Here is a 17,693-nt window from a genome sequence, read left to right as displayed (position 1 = left end):
AATGTTTCAGCCTGTTTTATGATGACATCAACATGATTCCCCTCAATATAATCTAGTTTGATCAGAGTGTTTGTGTTTGTTTATGCTGACATTAAAGATTTGAAAGCTTTCATTTAATGCACACTTCAACATATTCTGTCGTCCTTTTTAGACAGATTTACTGTTTGTTTTAGGATCTTTACGTTCTGGTGACATTCAGTCATTCACATCAGAAAAATGTTCTATTCTTTACAGCAAAAGTCTTTTCTATCATTTATGAGCATTTCTTTGTTCAGGATACTGGATGTGTCTACTGTGGTGATATCCAACTTTTGGTCTGTTACTGTTTCCAATTCTATCACATATTATAAATTCTACAAAAGTCTTTCCGATGTAAAGAAACAGAAATGTGTCATATTGAATTTCAGTCTTTCTCAGGCAGGCAGCCAAAATATTGGAGGTGAATTTAGTTGAGTTTGTTTGTTTCAGACTCAGAGAGCCGTGTCTCTGTACAGTCAGAGGTTTTTGTACGACGGCTCAATGAGTTTGTATCACTGTGGTACACGTTCGGTGGAGGAACCAGACTGGATGTTGGAAGTAAGTCAAATCTTTATGAACTGTTTTAATTCAGGAGCTGCTTCTCTTTTTACTTCCTTCATATTTAACATGTAAAGAACAGAAGATGCTTTTTCAGGATTATTTTGAAACCAACTTCATTTTTGCATGATTGTAAAAAGTAATTTTTCTGTAAATAAATTGTGAAAATCAAATATTAAAGCAGAGGATGAATCCTTATTTGAGAAATGTGAAGTAAAGCAGCATCTTCAGAGTTTGTAGTTTTAGTTCAGTCAGTCAGACTCAGAGAGCCGTGTCTCTGTACAGTCAGAGGTTTTTGTACGACGGCTCAATGAGTTTGTATCACTGTGGTGGACTTTTGGTGGAGGAACCAGACTGGAATTTGGAAGTAAGTTTCTGCTTCAATATTAATAATGTTTTGTGTGTTCAGGTCTCCTTTTCTGTGTCTGAACATTTGTAGAGGATTTAAATTTCCCTTTGTCTGATCTAAAACTCTTTCAAATCTCTATTTTCTTCTTGGTTTCTCCTCTTTGACCCTGAAGCTGAACTTGAAGCAGATTCTCTGAACTTTTCTTTTCTTGTTGCGGTTAATTAGTGAAATGTGAACAATCTGAGCAGCAGCAAAGATTAAACAGCAACAATCAGCAACATCTTTCCCTCTGAAACTTTTGTGCCGTTCAGTTAAAGTTATTCTGAACAGTGTGACTGAACTTTTCTGAAGTCGCTGGCTTCTCTTTGTTTATGTCTGACTTTTAAATTCAGCCGTCTGTTTTTATGTGATAGTGGAGCTTTTCACAGTAGATCTGATTAACTGTTGTGCTTTAATAGTTTTATCCCTAAATGTGTTTCATCATAAACCAACCAGGACTTTGAAGAGATTCCTAAAAAAACTGTTTTTGTCTTTTAGAAAAGTCTCCATGAAATAGTGCGATATAGACGAGGGTAAAATGCAGCTGTTGAAATGTAAAATCATCTTTTGTGTTTCCAGTGTACTTTGATATATTTCAGCTCAAACTGTCTGATGATTGTCTCTGTGCTGATGTGCATGAGAGGCTTCTTAAAGGGAAGTGAAACAATGTGTGAGTCAGTGACCGGTGGAGCAGAAAAACCATCTGACAGAAACTCCTTCAGGGACTAAATCAGCTCTCACACAGTCAAGGTGTCCAAGTGTCTGCTGTTTGATTGACAGCTGTCCGCTCCCCGTCCTCTAATCTGATTGGTGTCTTCTAGGTGACACCCGTCCCACCCTGAGGGTGCTGCCCCCCTCCAGGAAGGAGCTGGAAAAAGACAACGGGAAAGCCACGCTCATGTGCCTGGCCGACAAGGGCTTCCCCTCAGGCTGGACCCTGTCCTGGAAGGTGGGGCGGGGCGGCAGCATCAGCAGCAGCAGCGGGGACCAGAGCCGGGGGGTGGTGGGGAAGGACGGCCTCTACAGCTGGACCAGCACCCTGAGTCTCACTAAAGACCAGTGGACCAGCCTGGACTCTGTGACCTGCGAGGCCACCCAGGGCTCCCAGGCTGCGGTCTCAGAGACTCTGAGTAAAGGCCAGTGTTCCTAGTCTGGATCCAACCGAGCTGGTCTCTGCTGCTGGTTTCATTCTGCTCCATGTAACGCCATCTTCGTCTCTTTCTCATTTTCTGTCTTTCTCTCAGATATGTTTTCTAGTTTTCTGTAACATTTGTAATGTCACTATTTCAGAAAATAAAGATCTGTTCATCAAATAAATTCTGTGTCCATCTGGAGTTTTTCGAACATCAACAGATGGTCAAACTTTCTGAGTGACCTGAAATAAAACCTGATTCATCTCTTCTCCTAAATGAACCCTGTAGATGAAATGATTGAGTCAGATTTGATTGTTTCATGTTGAAGGATTGAAATCTGCCTCATCTCTGGATCAGATATATAAAGTGTGGTATCATCAGCATACAGAGACATCCAGTAACTCTGCTCTCACTTTGGAACTCTCTGTCTCTGTTTCTCTTTAACTTTGCTTTTATATCTTTTCATTGAGCTTTTTGCTTCTCGTAACGCTGACGTGTTCCATATTTCATGACAATAAAGACGCTCTGATCAGCAGTTTGTCTTCAGTGTGTTTTCTTGTGAAAGCGTTAAATGTCTGCTGTCCGACTGCTGACGTCTGAATAGAAACAGCCGGTCCATGAAACTCACAGTGACTCGTGTCAGTTCTGGATTAGCTCTCAGGGATGTTGACTGTGTTTGATAGTGATTTTGTAACATGAATATGAGTGCAGAAGTTGTGTTCATCATTTGTGCGGCTTTCTTTGTGTTCATTAAATGTTTTTATTATATATAAAGATTAAAACTATGAGAAGTATAATAACTTTTGATGTCAAGTCAGAGTTTTTTATTTCGTTGCTATGTGAATTTTGAAATGAGGAAATCTTTCATACTCTTTTCATACTTTCGTACTAAATTAAATAAATAGTTTCTCTAACACAGCAGACTTTTCAACATGAGAATATGTCACAGTCAGACCTCTAGTGTTTGTGTTTCAGAGCAGCTGTTGGTTCAGACCAGTTCCTCTTTAGCTGACCGAGGTTTTTGTACGACGTTGTATCACTGTGTGAACACCCACTGACTGTTGATGTTGTGTTCACTCTGACAGTAATAAACTGCTGCATCTTCAGTCTGGACTCCACTGATGGTCAGAGTGAAGTCAGAGTTTGATCCACTTCCTGTAAAACGTTCTGGAATCCCTGATTCTCGAGTGGAAGCATAGTAAATAAGGAGTTTAGGTTTTTCTCCATCTCTCTGTTGGTACCAGGCTAAGAAATGTTTGCTGTTGTAAACAAAAACATCCTGACTGGTCCTACAGGTGATCCTGGCGGAGCCTCCCACAGCAGAGCTCAGTGCTCCAGGCGACTGAGTCACTGTGACCTGTCCTCTGGACTCTGAGGACACAGAGACAGAAACCTGGTTTTGTGGGCTTCATTTCAGAGGGACGGATGTTCATAGAGGAGTTTGATTCTCTGGACTTTACCTGTGAAGCAGCAGCAGAGGAGAGTCCAGATGAGGACGGAGATCAGAGTCATGTTTTTCATGTGTGTTGTGTTGTGATGAAGGAAAAGCTGTCAGTCCTCCAGTCTTCAACTGTCAGGACTATAAAGTCTCCCAGAGCACTGGAGCATGGTGCTGCTGATGCAAAGTGTCTCTATGGAAATGAGCTGACTGAGTTCTTTTCTGAGTTGTGTTTCTTTGTCTTAGTCAGATCATGCTGTCTCAGCAATTCCAGGTCAGAACTTTCAGACAAACAAAGTTCACATATGTTGTGACAAAATGCTGTGTTGTGTTGAGCTAATTAAAGTTGTGACCAGTCAATATTTCCCAGTAAATGGAACCACAGAGGTTGTGTTCATGTGTTCATAGAGTCTGTGGTTCAGTACTGTTCCTTCCTTGGACCAGTTTTGGTCGGTCCTGACCCCTGCAGACCAGAGGGGTGTACTACGAAGGAAGGTCATCAGAACCGGGCTTTCTTTGGGTGAGCTGGCTCGACAAAGCCAAAGCTCCATCCAGAGACAACGAGTATCCCGACGATGGTTATGAACTTGATTTGTCGGCCCAGACTTTCCTCATCAGGCTCTGTCCATGTTCACATAAAAAGGGGTGTTTACTGTCATTTGACACGATTTCCACAGAAAAATGGAGCGATCACGTGCTGTGTATTTCACCCAAGAGGAACAAATAGTTTTTATATAAAGTTACAATGAATTCAGATTTATATTAACAGCAAAAAGCAACACTGTTTCAGCAAACAAGGCGAGAGAGGAAGAATGGCAAAAAATATCCAGATCACGTAAATGTGTAAGTCAATATCGCCTCTGTAATATCAGATATATCATAAATATCATCATATGACTGCCTCTTAAAGGAAGTTTTTCCTTGCCACTGTCGCCAAGTGCTAGCTCATCGGGATCTGTTGGGTCTCTTTCAATAGTTTTATAAAGAGTCTGGTCTCAATATTTCTTTATATGTAAAGTGTCTTGATGTAACTGTTATGATTTGGCGCGATACAAATAAATGTGATCTGATTCAGTTTGATGACTTTAATTCCCTCCCTGACATTGTCTCAGCATGAAGGATACCTGGAAATCTCTTAGATTGGGGCCAAATCAAAGTGAAATTTATTTGATTTGTGTAATTTGTGATAAAGTCGAAGCTATTTTCTACTTTTTGTTCTCTTAGTTGTAATACCGGCACTGCAAAACGGTTTTGGCAGCAAATCTGGACCGAGCACAAGAATGTCATCCAAAGTGGTTTGTATTTGCTGTGCATTCATCACTCTTTTAGTATAATGTGGATGACACACTGACAATATCATCTGAAGCAAACAAGAAGAAAAATTAGAGGAGAAGACCGCTCCAGCAGATCACACAGCCTCAGAGGAGCTGGCCTTTTCAAACAATGAAGGGCGGCCGATCATGGAGGGGATACAACGGGGTGTTCAGTCAGACCCTGCAGCTGGCAGCTCCCAGCAGCAACTGTTTGTCCAGGGTATGTGTAAGTGCTTTGGTGGTTAAATACTAAATGCATATTTATTGTTTCTCAAATGAGAAAAGTCTTCATCTAATGTACAGTTGAAGGAGACGCTGTAGTTTTGGTCAAGCCGCCAACACACACACAGGAAATTGTCATGTAATATCTTTGTGTGCTGTTTTAAATCCACTTTATTCATTTCCCTTAAACTATTCCACAGGTGGAGATCAATGATGAGGAGACACTTTCAGTGTATTCAGAGGTACCTTTGGGGGCAGATATCTTTATAATCTAAATAAGAATTCAATGTACAAATGAAATCAATCTTTTTAAATTAGAAATAATGAGGTTTCTTGCTCATGTCACAGGCAGAGGACATTGTCCAACCCTCCCCTTCAGCCTGTGGCCTCCACTTGTAGGCCCACAAAAAATCAAGGGGTCAGGGTTTTATCATTCAGTAGCAGTTCTACGTCTACTTTTTTTTTTTTTAAGTAATCCTGACCAAGAGCACATAAGTGAATAATGAACACAGTACACCAACATAACTGAAACGTCTATCTGACTCCTCTCTGTTGCTTGATGAACACCTCAATGTCGTATTAATACAGGTTGGAGCAGACAATGTGAGGGCCCTTTAAAAAAGGACTCTTGAGTTGGATAATATGAAAAAAAAGAGCTGGAAATCAAGAAATTAAAGTTAAAGATCAACTGCAATGTGAGAAAAGGTACAACACTAAATGGTACTTTAATGTGTTGTTCAGCATGATTCACATCGTGTACTTATTGCTACTTTCCCCCCAGAAAAGGCTGAACTTCCATAAACAATAAAACACAGCAGTTCATTGCTGTGTTTTTCATGTTTTTTTTTAATCACTGAAAGATTGCTGGGTGATGGCTCGTCTGTTGGCTGCACCAGTTGGGTTGTCAAGGGTGATGGGGTCCACCACGTCAGCTGCCACCAGCGGCACACGAGGGCTCCTTCCTTTTCGTATGCTGGCCACATTGTGCAACACCGCACATGCGGTTCTAATCCCAAAGGCCCCGTCAGGAGAAACCCTCAGGCCACGGAGACAGTTGAATCTGGACTTGATGACCCCAAAAGTCATTTCTATCCCGACCCTGCACTTGCTAAGTGCCACATTGAAGCCACGCTCTGGTGGTGTCTGTGGGTCAGGATAGGGTGCAGGGATATCCTCTGTCCCCCAGAAGAAGACCATCAAAAAGCCCTGTTAACAAAGGCAAAGGAAATTACTTTGTGCTACAAATAAACAAGAATAGAATACAATTGTGTATAGCCATTTGCCATTCCTTCCTCAAGCTGGTGACCAGAATAGACTCAGAGGATCTGTGAGTCATGGACTGAGCCAGGCCATCTGGCATCCACACTTGTGACCAACTGCTGATTGTCACAAGTCATCTGCAAAGGTGTCCCAGATTAGTTTCAGAATGAAAGCACTGAAACAGTTAAGGTACCAGTGAAGGCTGCTGAAAGGGAATATTTTTCCCTTATTGATGGTGACCCATCTCCTGTAACATCTTCAGTGCTGAATGAAGATATCTGATCGATGAGAAAAGTGTCGTATGCAGCACTAATAATATAATTGCATGCAATGTGCACATGAGCCACCACCAATAACATGACAAATAAATCAGTTTACCTGAACAATGACACTGTGAAAGGACTTCCTGTTCACAAAATCGGCCTCATGTTCCCCCAAGGGCCCAGTGATGGGTATGTGAGTGCAATCAGTGGCCCCTAGGACCCCGGGGAACCCTATTTAGGAATTAGGTGTAAATATTACATTTATACAACGTTAAACATGAAATATGGTGAACTAATTCATGTACATTACCTCCTTTATTGTAAGCGCTGGTAAGTGACCAGGGAACACTACAAACATATTCAGCAGTTTAGAACAACCTTTGGAATAACGCGACAAACAGTGTTTTTGCTCAGATTATCTGCATCACTGACTGAATGCAGGAAGGTGCCAATGACAAAAAAACGCAGTGCGATGCACGCTGTTTGAACTGCAGTGAGTGCATGGCTGCGTTTTGTTGCATTACTTACATATGGCTCCAAGAGACTGCATATGTAACGTATTCAATCAGCAGAAAATCTGTATCGCTGAGAGAGAATATCATCAGAAAACGCCAACAGATCGCTCCGGTCTCGAAAAACTCCCTCCCTCCAAAGAACACCTCAAATAGTTGTGCTCTTAAATCCGTTGGATCTTTTAGAAACGGTGAGGCCCTGTTGAAGGTGGATGATCGTAGAGGGGCAGCATTTTTTATAGCCGACTTGAAACCGAAAGTCGGAACAAAAACTCGTCCCGGCAAATATATATATGTGTTATTAAACTGCTTTTGTGGTGAACTGGTGTGTTTTAGTTACATCAGGTAACATGAAAACTTTTCAACATGAAAATACGTCACAGTCAGACCTCGACTGTTTGTGTTTCAGAGCAGCTGTTGGTTCAGATCAGTTCCTCTTCAGCTGACCGAGGTTTTTGTACGACGTTTTATCACTGTGTGAACACATACTGACTGTTGATGATGTGTGCACTCTGACAGTAATAAACTGCTGCATCTTCAGTCTGGACTCCACTGATGGTCAGAGTGAAGTCAGAGTTTGATCCACTTCCTGTAAAACGAGCTGGAATCCCTGATGGTCGAGTGGAAGCATAGTAAATAAGGAGTTTAGGTTTTTCTCCATCTCTCTGTTGGTACCAGGCTAAGTAGTTTGAGCCATGAACATTCTGACTGGTCCTACAGGTGATCCTGGCGGAGCCTCCCACAGCAGAGCTCAGTGCTCCAGGCGACTGAGTCACTGTGACCTGTCCTCTGGACTCTGAGGACACAGAGACAGAAACCTGGTTTTGTGGGCTTCATTTCAGAGGGACGGATGTTCATAGAGGAGTTTGATTCTCTGGACTTTACCTGTGAAGCAGCAGCAGAGGAGAGTCCAGATGAGGACGGAGATCAGAGTCATGTTTTTCATGTGTGTTGTGTTGTGATGAAGGAAAAGCTGTCAGTCCTCCAGTCTTCAACTGTCAGGACTATAAAGTCTCCCAGAGCACTGGAGCATGGTGCTGCTGATGCAAAGTGTCTCTATGGAAATGAGCTGAGGTTGAACCGTTTTCTCTCAGATTCTTTTTGTAGATTCACTTGCACACATGATCATTTCTGACGTCACTGTTGGCCTTATTATCAGCTCTGACTTCATCTCCTTTGGTCTCCACCTTGATGTGAATGTTGTAATAGTCACCACAGCTAAGGAGCACAGATAACACGACCAAGAAAGCAGACTCTGTGCATTATAATAAATCATGGAGTGATAATCCTCCCTGGAACTGTCTGTCTGTCGGTGCAAAGCCACAAAGTAAATCATGTCTCCTGGAAGTGGGAGGACGTATCACAGGCAGGGCACGGCGAGCTGAAGTCTATGAAACTGACTGGCCTTCACTTCCTACGAGACAGAGGAGCTCTTCTACCCCGTACATGGGAGGAATCAGGACTGGACAACCGTGAATGGGAAGGTTCACAACAGAGTGTGAAACTACAGAAGAGATTTGCTCCACTATCGAAGGACTCTGGATCTCTGTCGGATGACCATCCATCCCAAAGCAGCAAGGCGAGGACTGAAAACCTGTTAAAAAGTAAAAGGCCACAGGGAAAGCTAAAGGCTGGGCCTGAAACTCTGATTGTGGGTGAATGAATCATTTCAATGTCAGCACTTATCTGCTGGAAGTTTTCAGTCTTTTGAATATATAACTATCCAGCTGAAGGCCTCATCCAGAGTCCTGTTTCTGAATGTTTACAGACCCCCAAAATGCTGTGCAGACGTTTTTGATGACCTCAGTGAACTGCTGTCTCTGATCTGTGTTCACTTTGACCGTATAATTATTGTTGGTGACTTTAACATCCATGTGGACAACTCTCAGGACAGAAAGACTAAAGACCTGAGTAACACTCTGGACAACTTTGGGCTGACTCAGCATGTAACAGAGGCCACGCACAACAGAGGACACACTCTTGACCTACTTATCTCTAAGACTCTGAGCATCTCAAAGGTTACTGTGTCTGATGTGGGCCTGTCTGATCTTTCCTGTGTTTTCTTTGAGAGAACGAGTTCAGTGCACACAAATGTCTCTACAGCAGTGATCTCAAAACGGTGTATAACTGAAAACAGTAGTGAGATCTTTAAGCAGGTCTTCTCTTTAACACCTGCCCTGTCCGGAGGTTCAATCAATGAGCTCAACTTCTTTGTTTTGGGGCAACAGAGGGAATCACTGGCCATGATTTCATGTTCATGTTCTAAAGAAAAATGACCAAAACATTGATCTCCTGACAGTCAGGTTGAGGTGACTGATGTTTTGGCTGAAAGAAACTTTTTTCCATGTCTGATTGGATGATGGACTCACTGAACATCAGCAGCTATTAAAAGAAACAGCTGATTTCATTCAGAGTGGAAAAGTTGAAGGAAGAAAACTTCCACATCTGACAAAACATATTCATCTATCTTTTAGGATTTAATAGTTCAACTCTGATCAGTCAGTGTGTGTGTGTGTGTGTGTGTGTCCCCTCAGTGAACTGGTTCAGATCAGTTCCTCTTCAGCTGACGGAGGTTTTTGTACGACGTTGTATCACTGTGTGAACGGGAAGCTGTTACTTTGTTGACAGTAATAAACTCCTGCATCTTCAGTCTGAACTCCACTGATGGTCAGAGTGAAGTCTGTGTTTGAATAACTGCCACTAAAACGCTCTGGAACTCCAGACTGACGGCTGTTGGCATTATAAATCAGGAGTTTAGGAGATTCTCCAGGTTTCTGAAGGTACCAGTGAAGGTAGCTACTGACACTTGAACTGGCTTTACAGCTGATAGAGACGGTCTGACCTGGACTAACAGACTTAGCTCCAGGAGACTGAGTCAGGGTGATTTCTCCTGATGAACCTGGAAAACATGAAAAAGAGGAGAAGGTCATTGAGACAAATCCAGCTTGGACAAAGATGATGGACATCCAAACAGAAGAGGATGATTTCTTTAACACGGAGAACAGATGGAAGAAGGTCAACGCTGCTCGTTTCAGTCAGCAGAACATCACTGAGGTGAACCCGGTTGCATCCTGAAGCCCAGTTTTCAGAAGAGAGTCTCACCCTGAACAAGGAGCCCCAGGGTGGCCAGCAGTAGAGTCAGTGACATCATCATGGTGCTGCCGGCGTGTGGGTGTCTCTGAAAGGCCTGGACAGACACTGATCAACACTGGTCTCTTAACGGCTGCAGCAGAGAGGCAGGACACATATGCAAACACACAGAGTCAGTGAAGTGTAGCTGTCCTCAACACATCATGATGTTTCCATCAGGACTCCTGATGTCCAATCACAGTGGACCTCTTCATCAAAATGTGGATTTTAACAAACAGGACAGGAGGAAGAAAGCAGAAATCCAGCTTTAACCTCTGATCTGATGAATCTATTGATGAAAAGGAGACGAGGATTCTGTGATATATAACAGGGAGTCATCAGCAAACAGGCTGATTTTATGATGAGTTGGATTAATGAGGCCTGATGGAGATGAATTTCCAAAGAGATGGAAGGAGGGAAATAATATGAAGAGTGTGTGTGTGTGTGTGTGTGTGTGTGTGTGTGTGTCCTCAGTGAACTGTATCAGTCTCTGCAGTATCTTCCAGCTGCAGCAGTCAGTTCAGTTTCTGTTCAGTCTGACTGAGGGAGGTTTTTGTACGACGCTTTTTCACTGTGTGAACACATCCTGACTGTTGATGTAGTGAAAACTCTGACAGTAATAAACTGCTGCATCTTCAGTCTGGACTCCACTGATTGTCAAAGTGAAGTCAGAGTTTGATCCACTTCCTGTAAAACGTTCTGGAATCCCTGATACTCGACGGGAAGCATCATAAATAAGGAGTTTAGGTTTTTCTCCATCTTTCTGTTGGTACCAGGCTAAAATGTGGTAGTTGTTGTAAACATGAACATTCTGACTGGTCCTACAGGTGATCCTGGCGGAGCCTCCCACAGCAGAGCTCAGTGCTCCAGGCGACTGAGTCACTGTGACCTGTCCTCTGGACTCTGAGGACACAGAGACAGAAACCTGGTTTTGTGGGCTTCATTTCAGAGGGACGGATGTTCATAGAGGAGTTTGATTCTCTGGACTTTACCTGTGAAGCAGCAGCAGAGGAGAGTCCAGATGAGGACGGAGATCAGAGTCATGTTTTTCATGTGTGTTGTGTTGTGATGAAGGAAAAGCTGTCAGTCCTCCAGTCTTCAACTGTCAGGACTATAAAGTCTCCCAGAGCACTGGAGCATGGTGCTGCTGATGCAAAGTGTCTCTATGGAAATGAGCTGACTGACTCCAACAGGGACTTGGATCAATCTGATCATCACAATTTGTTGGTTCTTATTTTTAAGAAGTTTTGTAAAAAAAAAAAAAAAAAGGTTTGTTTATTTAATTATAATTTATTTTTATTTATTTATTTTCTTTTATTTTTTCAGTAACTCGAGAGACTTTGATGAGAACCAAACTGCAGCTCTGTGGGAGGTTCCTCTCTGCAGCAGCCAGGACCTACCAAGGTGTTCCAGGAAAGGAAAACCACTGAACCACATGGTCCTGGATCAGGACCCATTGATGGACCGTGTGGTCTGATCCAACAGAAGACCTGTTGAAGAAGTTCATGCTGGTTCTGACAGAAAGCTGTGGGAACACACAGACCATCACAGGTTGTGGTGGAGCTGCAGACCGGTCAGGGTGTCCATGCTGACCCCAGTCCACCACCAGAACCTCCTACAATGGACGTATGAGCATCAGAACCGGACCACGGGGCCATGGAACAAGGTGGTCCGGTCTGATGGATCAGGTTTTCGTTGACATCATCCGGATGGTCAGTTGTGTGTGTGTGCGTGTGTGTGTGTGCGTGTGTGTGCAGCACTACCTGAGGAAGACATCACACCAAGATGCATTGTGGGAAGAAGACCAGCTGGTGCAGACAGTGTGATGCTTTGGACAATGTCCTGCTGGGAAACTTTAGGTCCTCCATCCATGTGGGGTCAGGAGGTCATGATGTCATGGCTGATTGTTGTGGAGGACACAGAAGGTTTGAAATGTTTCAGCCTGTTTTATGATGACATCAACATGATTCCCCTCAATATAATCTAGTTTGATCAGAGTGTTTGTGTTTGTTTATGCTGACATTAAAGATTTGAAAGCTTTCATTTAATGCACACTTCAACATATTCTGTCGTCCTTTTTAGACAGATTTACTGTTTGTTTTAGGATCTTTACGTTCTGGTGACATTCAGTCATTCACATCAGAAAAATGTTCTATTCTTTACAGCAAAAGTCTTTTCTATCATTTATGAGCATTTCTTTGTTCAGGATACTGGATGTGTCTACTGTGGTGATATCCAACTTTTGGTCTGTTACTGTTTCCAATTCTATCACATATTATAAATTCTACAAAAGCCTTTTAGATGTAAAGAAACAGAAATGTGTTATATTGAATTTCAGTCTTTCTCAGGCAGGCAGCCAAAATATTGGAGGTGAATTTAGTTGAGTTTGTTTGTTTCAGACTCAGAGAGCCGTGTCTCTGTACAGTCAGAGGTTTTTGTACGACGGCTCAATGAGTTTGTATCACTGTGGTACACGTTCGGTGGAGGAACCAGACTGGAATTTGGAAGTAAGTTTCTGCTTCAATATTAATAATGTTTTGTGTGTTCAGGTCTCCTTTTCTGTGTCTGAACATTTGTAGAGGATGTAAATTTCCCTTTGTCTGATCTAAAACTCTTTCAAATCTCTATTTTCTTCTTGGTTTCTCCTCTTTGACCCTGAAGCTGAACTTGAAGCAGATTCTCTGAACTTTTCTTTTCTTGTTGCGGTTAATTAGTGAAATGTGAACAATCTGAGCAGCAGCAAAGATTAAACAGCAACAATCAGCAACATCTTTCCCTCTGAAACTTTTGTGCCGTTCAGTTAAAGTTATTCTGAACAGTGTGACTGAACTTTTCTGAAGTCGCTGGCTTCTCTTTGTTTATGTCTGACATTTAAATTCAGCCGTCTGTTTTTATGTGATATTGGAGCTTTTCACAGTAGATCTGATTAACTGTTGTGCTTTAATAGTTTTATCCCTAAATGTGTTTCATCATAAACCAACCAGGACTTTGAAGAGATTCCTAAAAAAACAGTTTTTGTCTTTTCGAAAAGTCTCCATGAAATAGTGCGATATAGACGAGGGTAAAATGCAGCTGTTGAAATGTAAAGTCATCTTTTGTGTTTCCAGTGTACTTTGATATATTTCAGCTCAAACTGTCTGATGATTGTCTCTGTGCTGATGTGCATGAGAGGCTTCTTAAAGGGAAGTGAAACAATGTGTGAGTCAGTGACCGGTGGAGCAGAAAAACCATCTGACAGAAACTCCTTCAGGGACTAAATCAGCTCTCACACAGTCAAGGTGTCCAAGTGTCTGCTGTTTGATTGACAGCTGTCCGCTCCCCGTCCTCTAATCTGATTGGTGTCTTCTAGGTGACACCCGTCCCACCCTGAGGGTGCTGCCCCCCTCCAGGAAGGAGCTGGACAAAGACAACGGGAAGGCCACGCTCATGTGCCTGGCTGACAAGGGCTTCCCCTCAGACTGGACCCTGTCCTGGAAGGTGGGCGGATGTGGCAGCACCATCATCCGCAGCGGGGACCAGAGCCGGGGGGTGCTGGGGAAGGACGGCCTCTACAGCTGGACCAGCACCCTGAGTCTCACTAAAGACCAGTGGACCAGCCTGGACTCTGTGACCTGCGAGGCCACCCAGGGCTCCCAGGCTGCGGTCTCAGAGACTCTGAGTAAAGGCCAGTGTTCCTAGTCTGGATCCAACCGAGCTGGTCTCTGCTGCTGGTTTCATTCTGCTCCATGTAACGCCATCTTCGTCTCTTTCTCATTTTCTGTCTTTCTCTCAGATATGTTTTCTAGTTTTCTGTAACATTTGTAATGTCACTATTTCAGAAAATAAAGATCTGTTCATCAAATAAATTCTGTGTCCATCTGGAGTTTTTCGAACATCAACAGATGGTCAAACTTTCTGAGTGACCTGAAATAAAACCTGATTCATCTCTTCTCCTAAATGAACCCTGTAGATGAAATGATTGAGTCAGATTTGATTGTTTCATGTTGAAGGATTGAAATCTGCCTCATCTCTGGATCAGATATATAAAGTGTGGTATCATCAGCATACAGAGACATCCAGTAACTCTGCTCTCACTTTGGAACTCTCTGTCTCTGTTTCTCTTTAACTTTGCTTTTATATCTTTTCATTGAGCTTTTTGCTTCTCGTAACGCTGACGTGTTCCATATTTCATGACAATAAAGACGCTCTGATCAGCAGTTTGTCTTCAGTGTGTTTTCTTGTGAAAGCGTTAAATGTCTGCTGTCCGACTGCTGACGTCTGAATAGAAACAGCCGGTCCATGAAACTCACAGTGACTCGTGTCAGTTCTGGATTAGCTCTCAGGGATGTTGACTGTGTTTGATGGTGATTTTGTAACATCAATATGAGTGCAGAAGTTGTGTTCATCATTTGTGTGGTTTTCTTTGTGTTCATTAAATGTCTTTATTATATATAAAGATTCAAACTACGAGAAGTATAATAACTTTTGATGTGAAGTCAGAATTTTTGATTTTGTTGCTCTGTGAATTTTGAAACGAGAAAATCTTTTCATACTCATGAATAAATTAAATAGTTTCTCTAACACAGCAGACTTTTCAACATGAGAATATGTCACAGTCAGACCTCTAGTGTTTGTGTTTCAGAGCAGCTGTTGGTTCAGATCAGTTCCTCTTCAGTCTGACTGAGGGAGGTTTTTGTACGACGCTTTTTCACTGTGTGAACACCCACTGACTGTTGATGCTGTGCAAACTCTGACAGTAATAAACTGCTGCATCTTCAGTCTGGACTCCACTGATGGTCAGAGTGAAGTCAGAGTTTGATCCACTTCCTGTAAAACGTTCTGGAATCCCTGATGCTCGAGTGGAAGCAAAGTAAATAAGGAGTTTTGGTTTTTCTCCATCTCTCTGTTGGTACCAGGATAACCAGTTTGAGCTATGAACATTCTGACTGGTCCTACAGGTGATCCTGGCGGAGCCTCCCACAGCAGAGCTCAGTGCTCCAGGCTGAGTCACTGTGACCTGTCCTCTGGACTCTGAGGACACAGAGACAGAAACCTGGTTTTGTGGGCTTCATTTCAGAGGGACGGATGTTCATAGAGGAGTTTGATTCTCTGGACTTTACCTGTGAAGCAGCAGCAGAGGAGAGTCCAGATGAGGACGGAGATCAGAGTCATGTTTTTCATGTGTGTTGTGTTGTGATGAAGGAAAAGCTGTCAGTCCTCCAGTCTTCAACTGTCAGGACTATAAAGTCTCCCAGAGCACTGGAGCATGGTGCTGCTGATGCAAAGTGTCTCTATGGAAATGAGCTGACTGACTCCAACAGGGACTCCTGTGTTACTGACAGTGTTACTGACTGACACACTGTTATGACGGCTTGAATAAAGAGTGTTGAATATTTTAGCTTCACTCACCAGTTTTCCTCTTTTTCAATGATTAGAAGAACTTGGTTTAATTCGAGGACCTGGGAGAGACAGAGATTTCAGGAAACATTGTCAGGGCATGTAAGAGAAAGAGAAAGAGAGAGAGAGAAGCTCAGTCCTTCCCCCAGCAGCCTCGGCCTATAGCAGCATAGCTAAAGAGTAGAGGACTTTTTAACTGTACGCTCTGTCATACAGGAAAGTTTTAAGCCTGGTCTTGAAAGTTACTAAAGAGTCCGCCCCCCGGACCGATGCTGGGAGTTGGTTCCATAGAAGAGGAGCCTGATAACTGAACCATCTGCCTCCAGATTTACTCTTGGAGACTCTAGGAACCACAAGTAAACCTCCATCTAGAGAGCGGAGTGGCCTGCTAGGACAGTAAGGAACTATGAGCTCTCTGAGATATGATGGAGTTTGGCCATTAAGAGCTTTATATGTTAAAAGAAGGATTTTGAATTCTACTCTATATTTTACTGGCAGCCAATGAAGAGCAGCTAACAGGAGAGATGTGATCTGTTTTCCTAGTTCCTGTTAATATTCGTGCAGCCGCGTTCTGAATTAACTGAAGGCGTTTCAGAGATTTGTTTGGACATCCAGATAGTAATGAGTTACAGTAGTCCAGCCTAGAAGTTACAAATGCATGGACTAGTTTTTCTGCATCATCCTGAGAAAGGATGTTTCTGATTTTCCTAATGTTTCTCAGGTGGAAGAAAGCTGCCCGACTAACTTGTTTTATGTGAGGGACAAAGGACATGTCCTGGTCAAAGGTTACTCCAAGGTTTCTTACAGTGGAGCTGGAAGACAAAGTAATGCCGTCCAGACTGATGAGATGATTAGATAGCGAATTTAACTTATTGATCTGACTTTATCAAAATGTGGATTTTAACAAACAGGACAGGAGGAAGAAAGCAGAAATCCAGCTTTAACCTCTGATCTGATGAATCTATTGATGAAGAGGAGACGAGGATTCTGTGATATATAACAGGGAGTAATCAGCAAACAGGCTGATTTTATGATGAGTTGGATTAATGAGGCCTGATGGAGATGAATTTCCAAAGAGATGGAAGGAGGGAAATAATATGAAGTGTGTGTGTGTGTGTGTGTGTGTGTGTGTCTGTGTGTGAAGTTGAACCGTTTTCTCTGAGATTCTTTTTGTAAATTCACTTTTTTTTTTACTTTTGCTCACATTTTTTGTTTCATTTATGTTGTGAGATTTTTCATTTTTGTAAATACTTGATTTTGCCATTTAAATCTCTTTACTAATGAAACCTTCTGTCGTGGTGTTGCAGTGATGCCTGTCGGTTGCCATGGTTACTGAGCTCAGAGAGGGAAGTGAAGATCGCAGGAGGAAGTTCGTGTGCTCAAAAACCTTCTTCATCTCTGTCTCTTTCTCTCTGCAGGAGGTCCAGCAGTCCCTCAGCCTTGTTTTCTTCGTTCTCAGCATGAAGCTCTGCCTTTCTAATGAAACGCAGATTTGATCATGTTATCCTGGTCATATTAGTCATTATGAGACATTATATCCTGTTGAACAGCAGTCACCAAGTGGAACAAAATCTGGATTGCAACAAAATTCTATCTGGACAAGAATGCGTAATATTTAAAGGAAAAATGTAAAATGACTTGATGAAACTTCACAGAGGGGTGAGGAGGCGGGAAACAAATGAGCTGAATGCTCAGAATGAGTGATGTGCACCTGCACAGGTCACTGAGAATTCAGAGCGAAAGAAACAGAGTCCCCGTTTCAGCCACAAGACGAGGAGTTTAAATTCTAAGCCAAGAAGAAAATAAAGAATGAAACTCATTTCCTTGATTTTGCAAAATTCATATTTTATGTAATATTTGGAAATACATGCAACTATTCTGTCATTTAAATTCAACAAGTTTTTCATAATATTCAGTGCCTGCTGCCATGTGTTCAGCCTTATGTTGCCGCAGGATAATGTGTCTCAGTGTGTAACTACCAAAGACACTAATCACAGACACACACAGGGATTAAAACTGTTGTTGTCTTTGTCACTCTGTTTTGTTGTAAGCTAGTGCTGCCCCCTTGTGGACTCATCATTTT

General features: G+C 42.5%; 1 pseudogene and 5 gene segments (V, D, J or C); 2 read left to right on the top strand and 4 right to left on the bottom strand.

Moving 5' to 3' along the window:
* Window positions 1-463: 463 nt before the first annotated feature.
* LOC115051238 (Ig kappa-b4 chain C region-like) lies at window positions 464-2,281 on the top strand. The segment is given in 2 exon segments: window positions 464-576; window positions 1,786-2,281. A coding segment is annotated over 1 exon segment (252 nt).
* An 864-nt stretch (window positions 2,282-3,145) lies between these two features.
* LOC115051234 (immunoglobulin kappa variable 4-1-like) lies at window positions 3,146-3,609 on the bottom strand (the record flags this gene model as incomplete). The annotated part of the segment is given in 2 exon segments: window positions 3,146-3,468; window positions 3,558-3,609. Coding segments are annotated over 2 exon segments (375 nt in total), but the record flags the coding sequence as incomplete, so codon positions are not given.
* Window positions 3,610-5,916: 2,307 nt separating this feature from the next.
* LOC115051390 (putative nuclease HARBI1) lies at window positions 5,917-8,042 on the bottom strand (annotated as a pseudogene).
* Window positions 8,043-9,696: 1,654 nt separating this feature from the next.
* Window positions 9,697-10,649, bottom strand: LOC115051222 (immunoglobulin kappa variable 3-11-like). The segment is given in 2 exon segments: window positions 9,697-10,004; window positions 10,208-10,649. Coding segments are annotated over 2 exon segments (360 nt in total).
* A 165-nt stretch (window positions 10,650-10,814) lies between these two features.
* Window positions 10,815-11,278, bottom strand: LOC115051216 (Ig kappa chain V region 3381-like; the record flags this gene model as incomplete). The annotated part of the segment is given in 2 exon segments: window positions 10,815-11,137; window positions 11,227-11,278. Coding segments are annotated over 2 exon segments (375 nt in total), but the record flags the coding sequence as incomplete, so codon positions are not given.
* A 1,375-nt stretch (window positions 11,279-12,653) lies between these two features.
* On the top strand, window positions 12,654-14,079 carry LOC115051239 (Ig kappa-b4 chain C region-like). The segment is given in 2 exon segments: window positions 12,654-12,741; window positions 13,584-14,079. A coding segment is annotated over 1 exon segment (252 nt).
* The last annotated feature ends 3,614 nt before the right edge of the window (window positions 14,080-17,693 follow it).

This window comes from Echeneis naucrates, chromosome 11 (assembly GCF_900963305.1).
Source record: "Echeneis naucrates chromosome 11, fEcheNa1.1, whole genome shotgun sequence".
Taxonomy (NCBI): domain Eukaryota; kingdom Metazoa; phylum Chordata; class Actinopteri; order Carangiformes; family Echeneidae; genus Echeneis; species Echeneis naucrates.
Note: the sequence above shows the minus strand (reverse complement) of the source record. Positions and strands in the feature narration are given on the sequence as shown.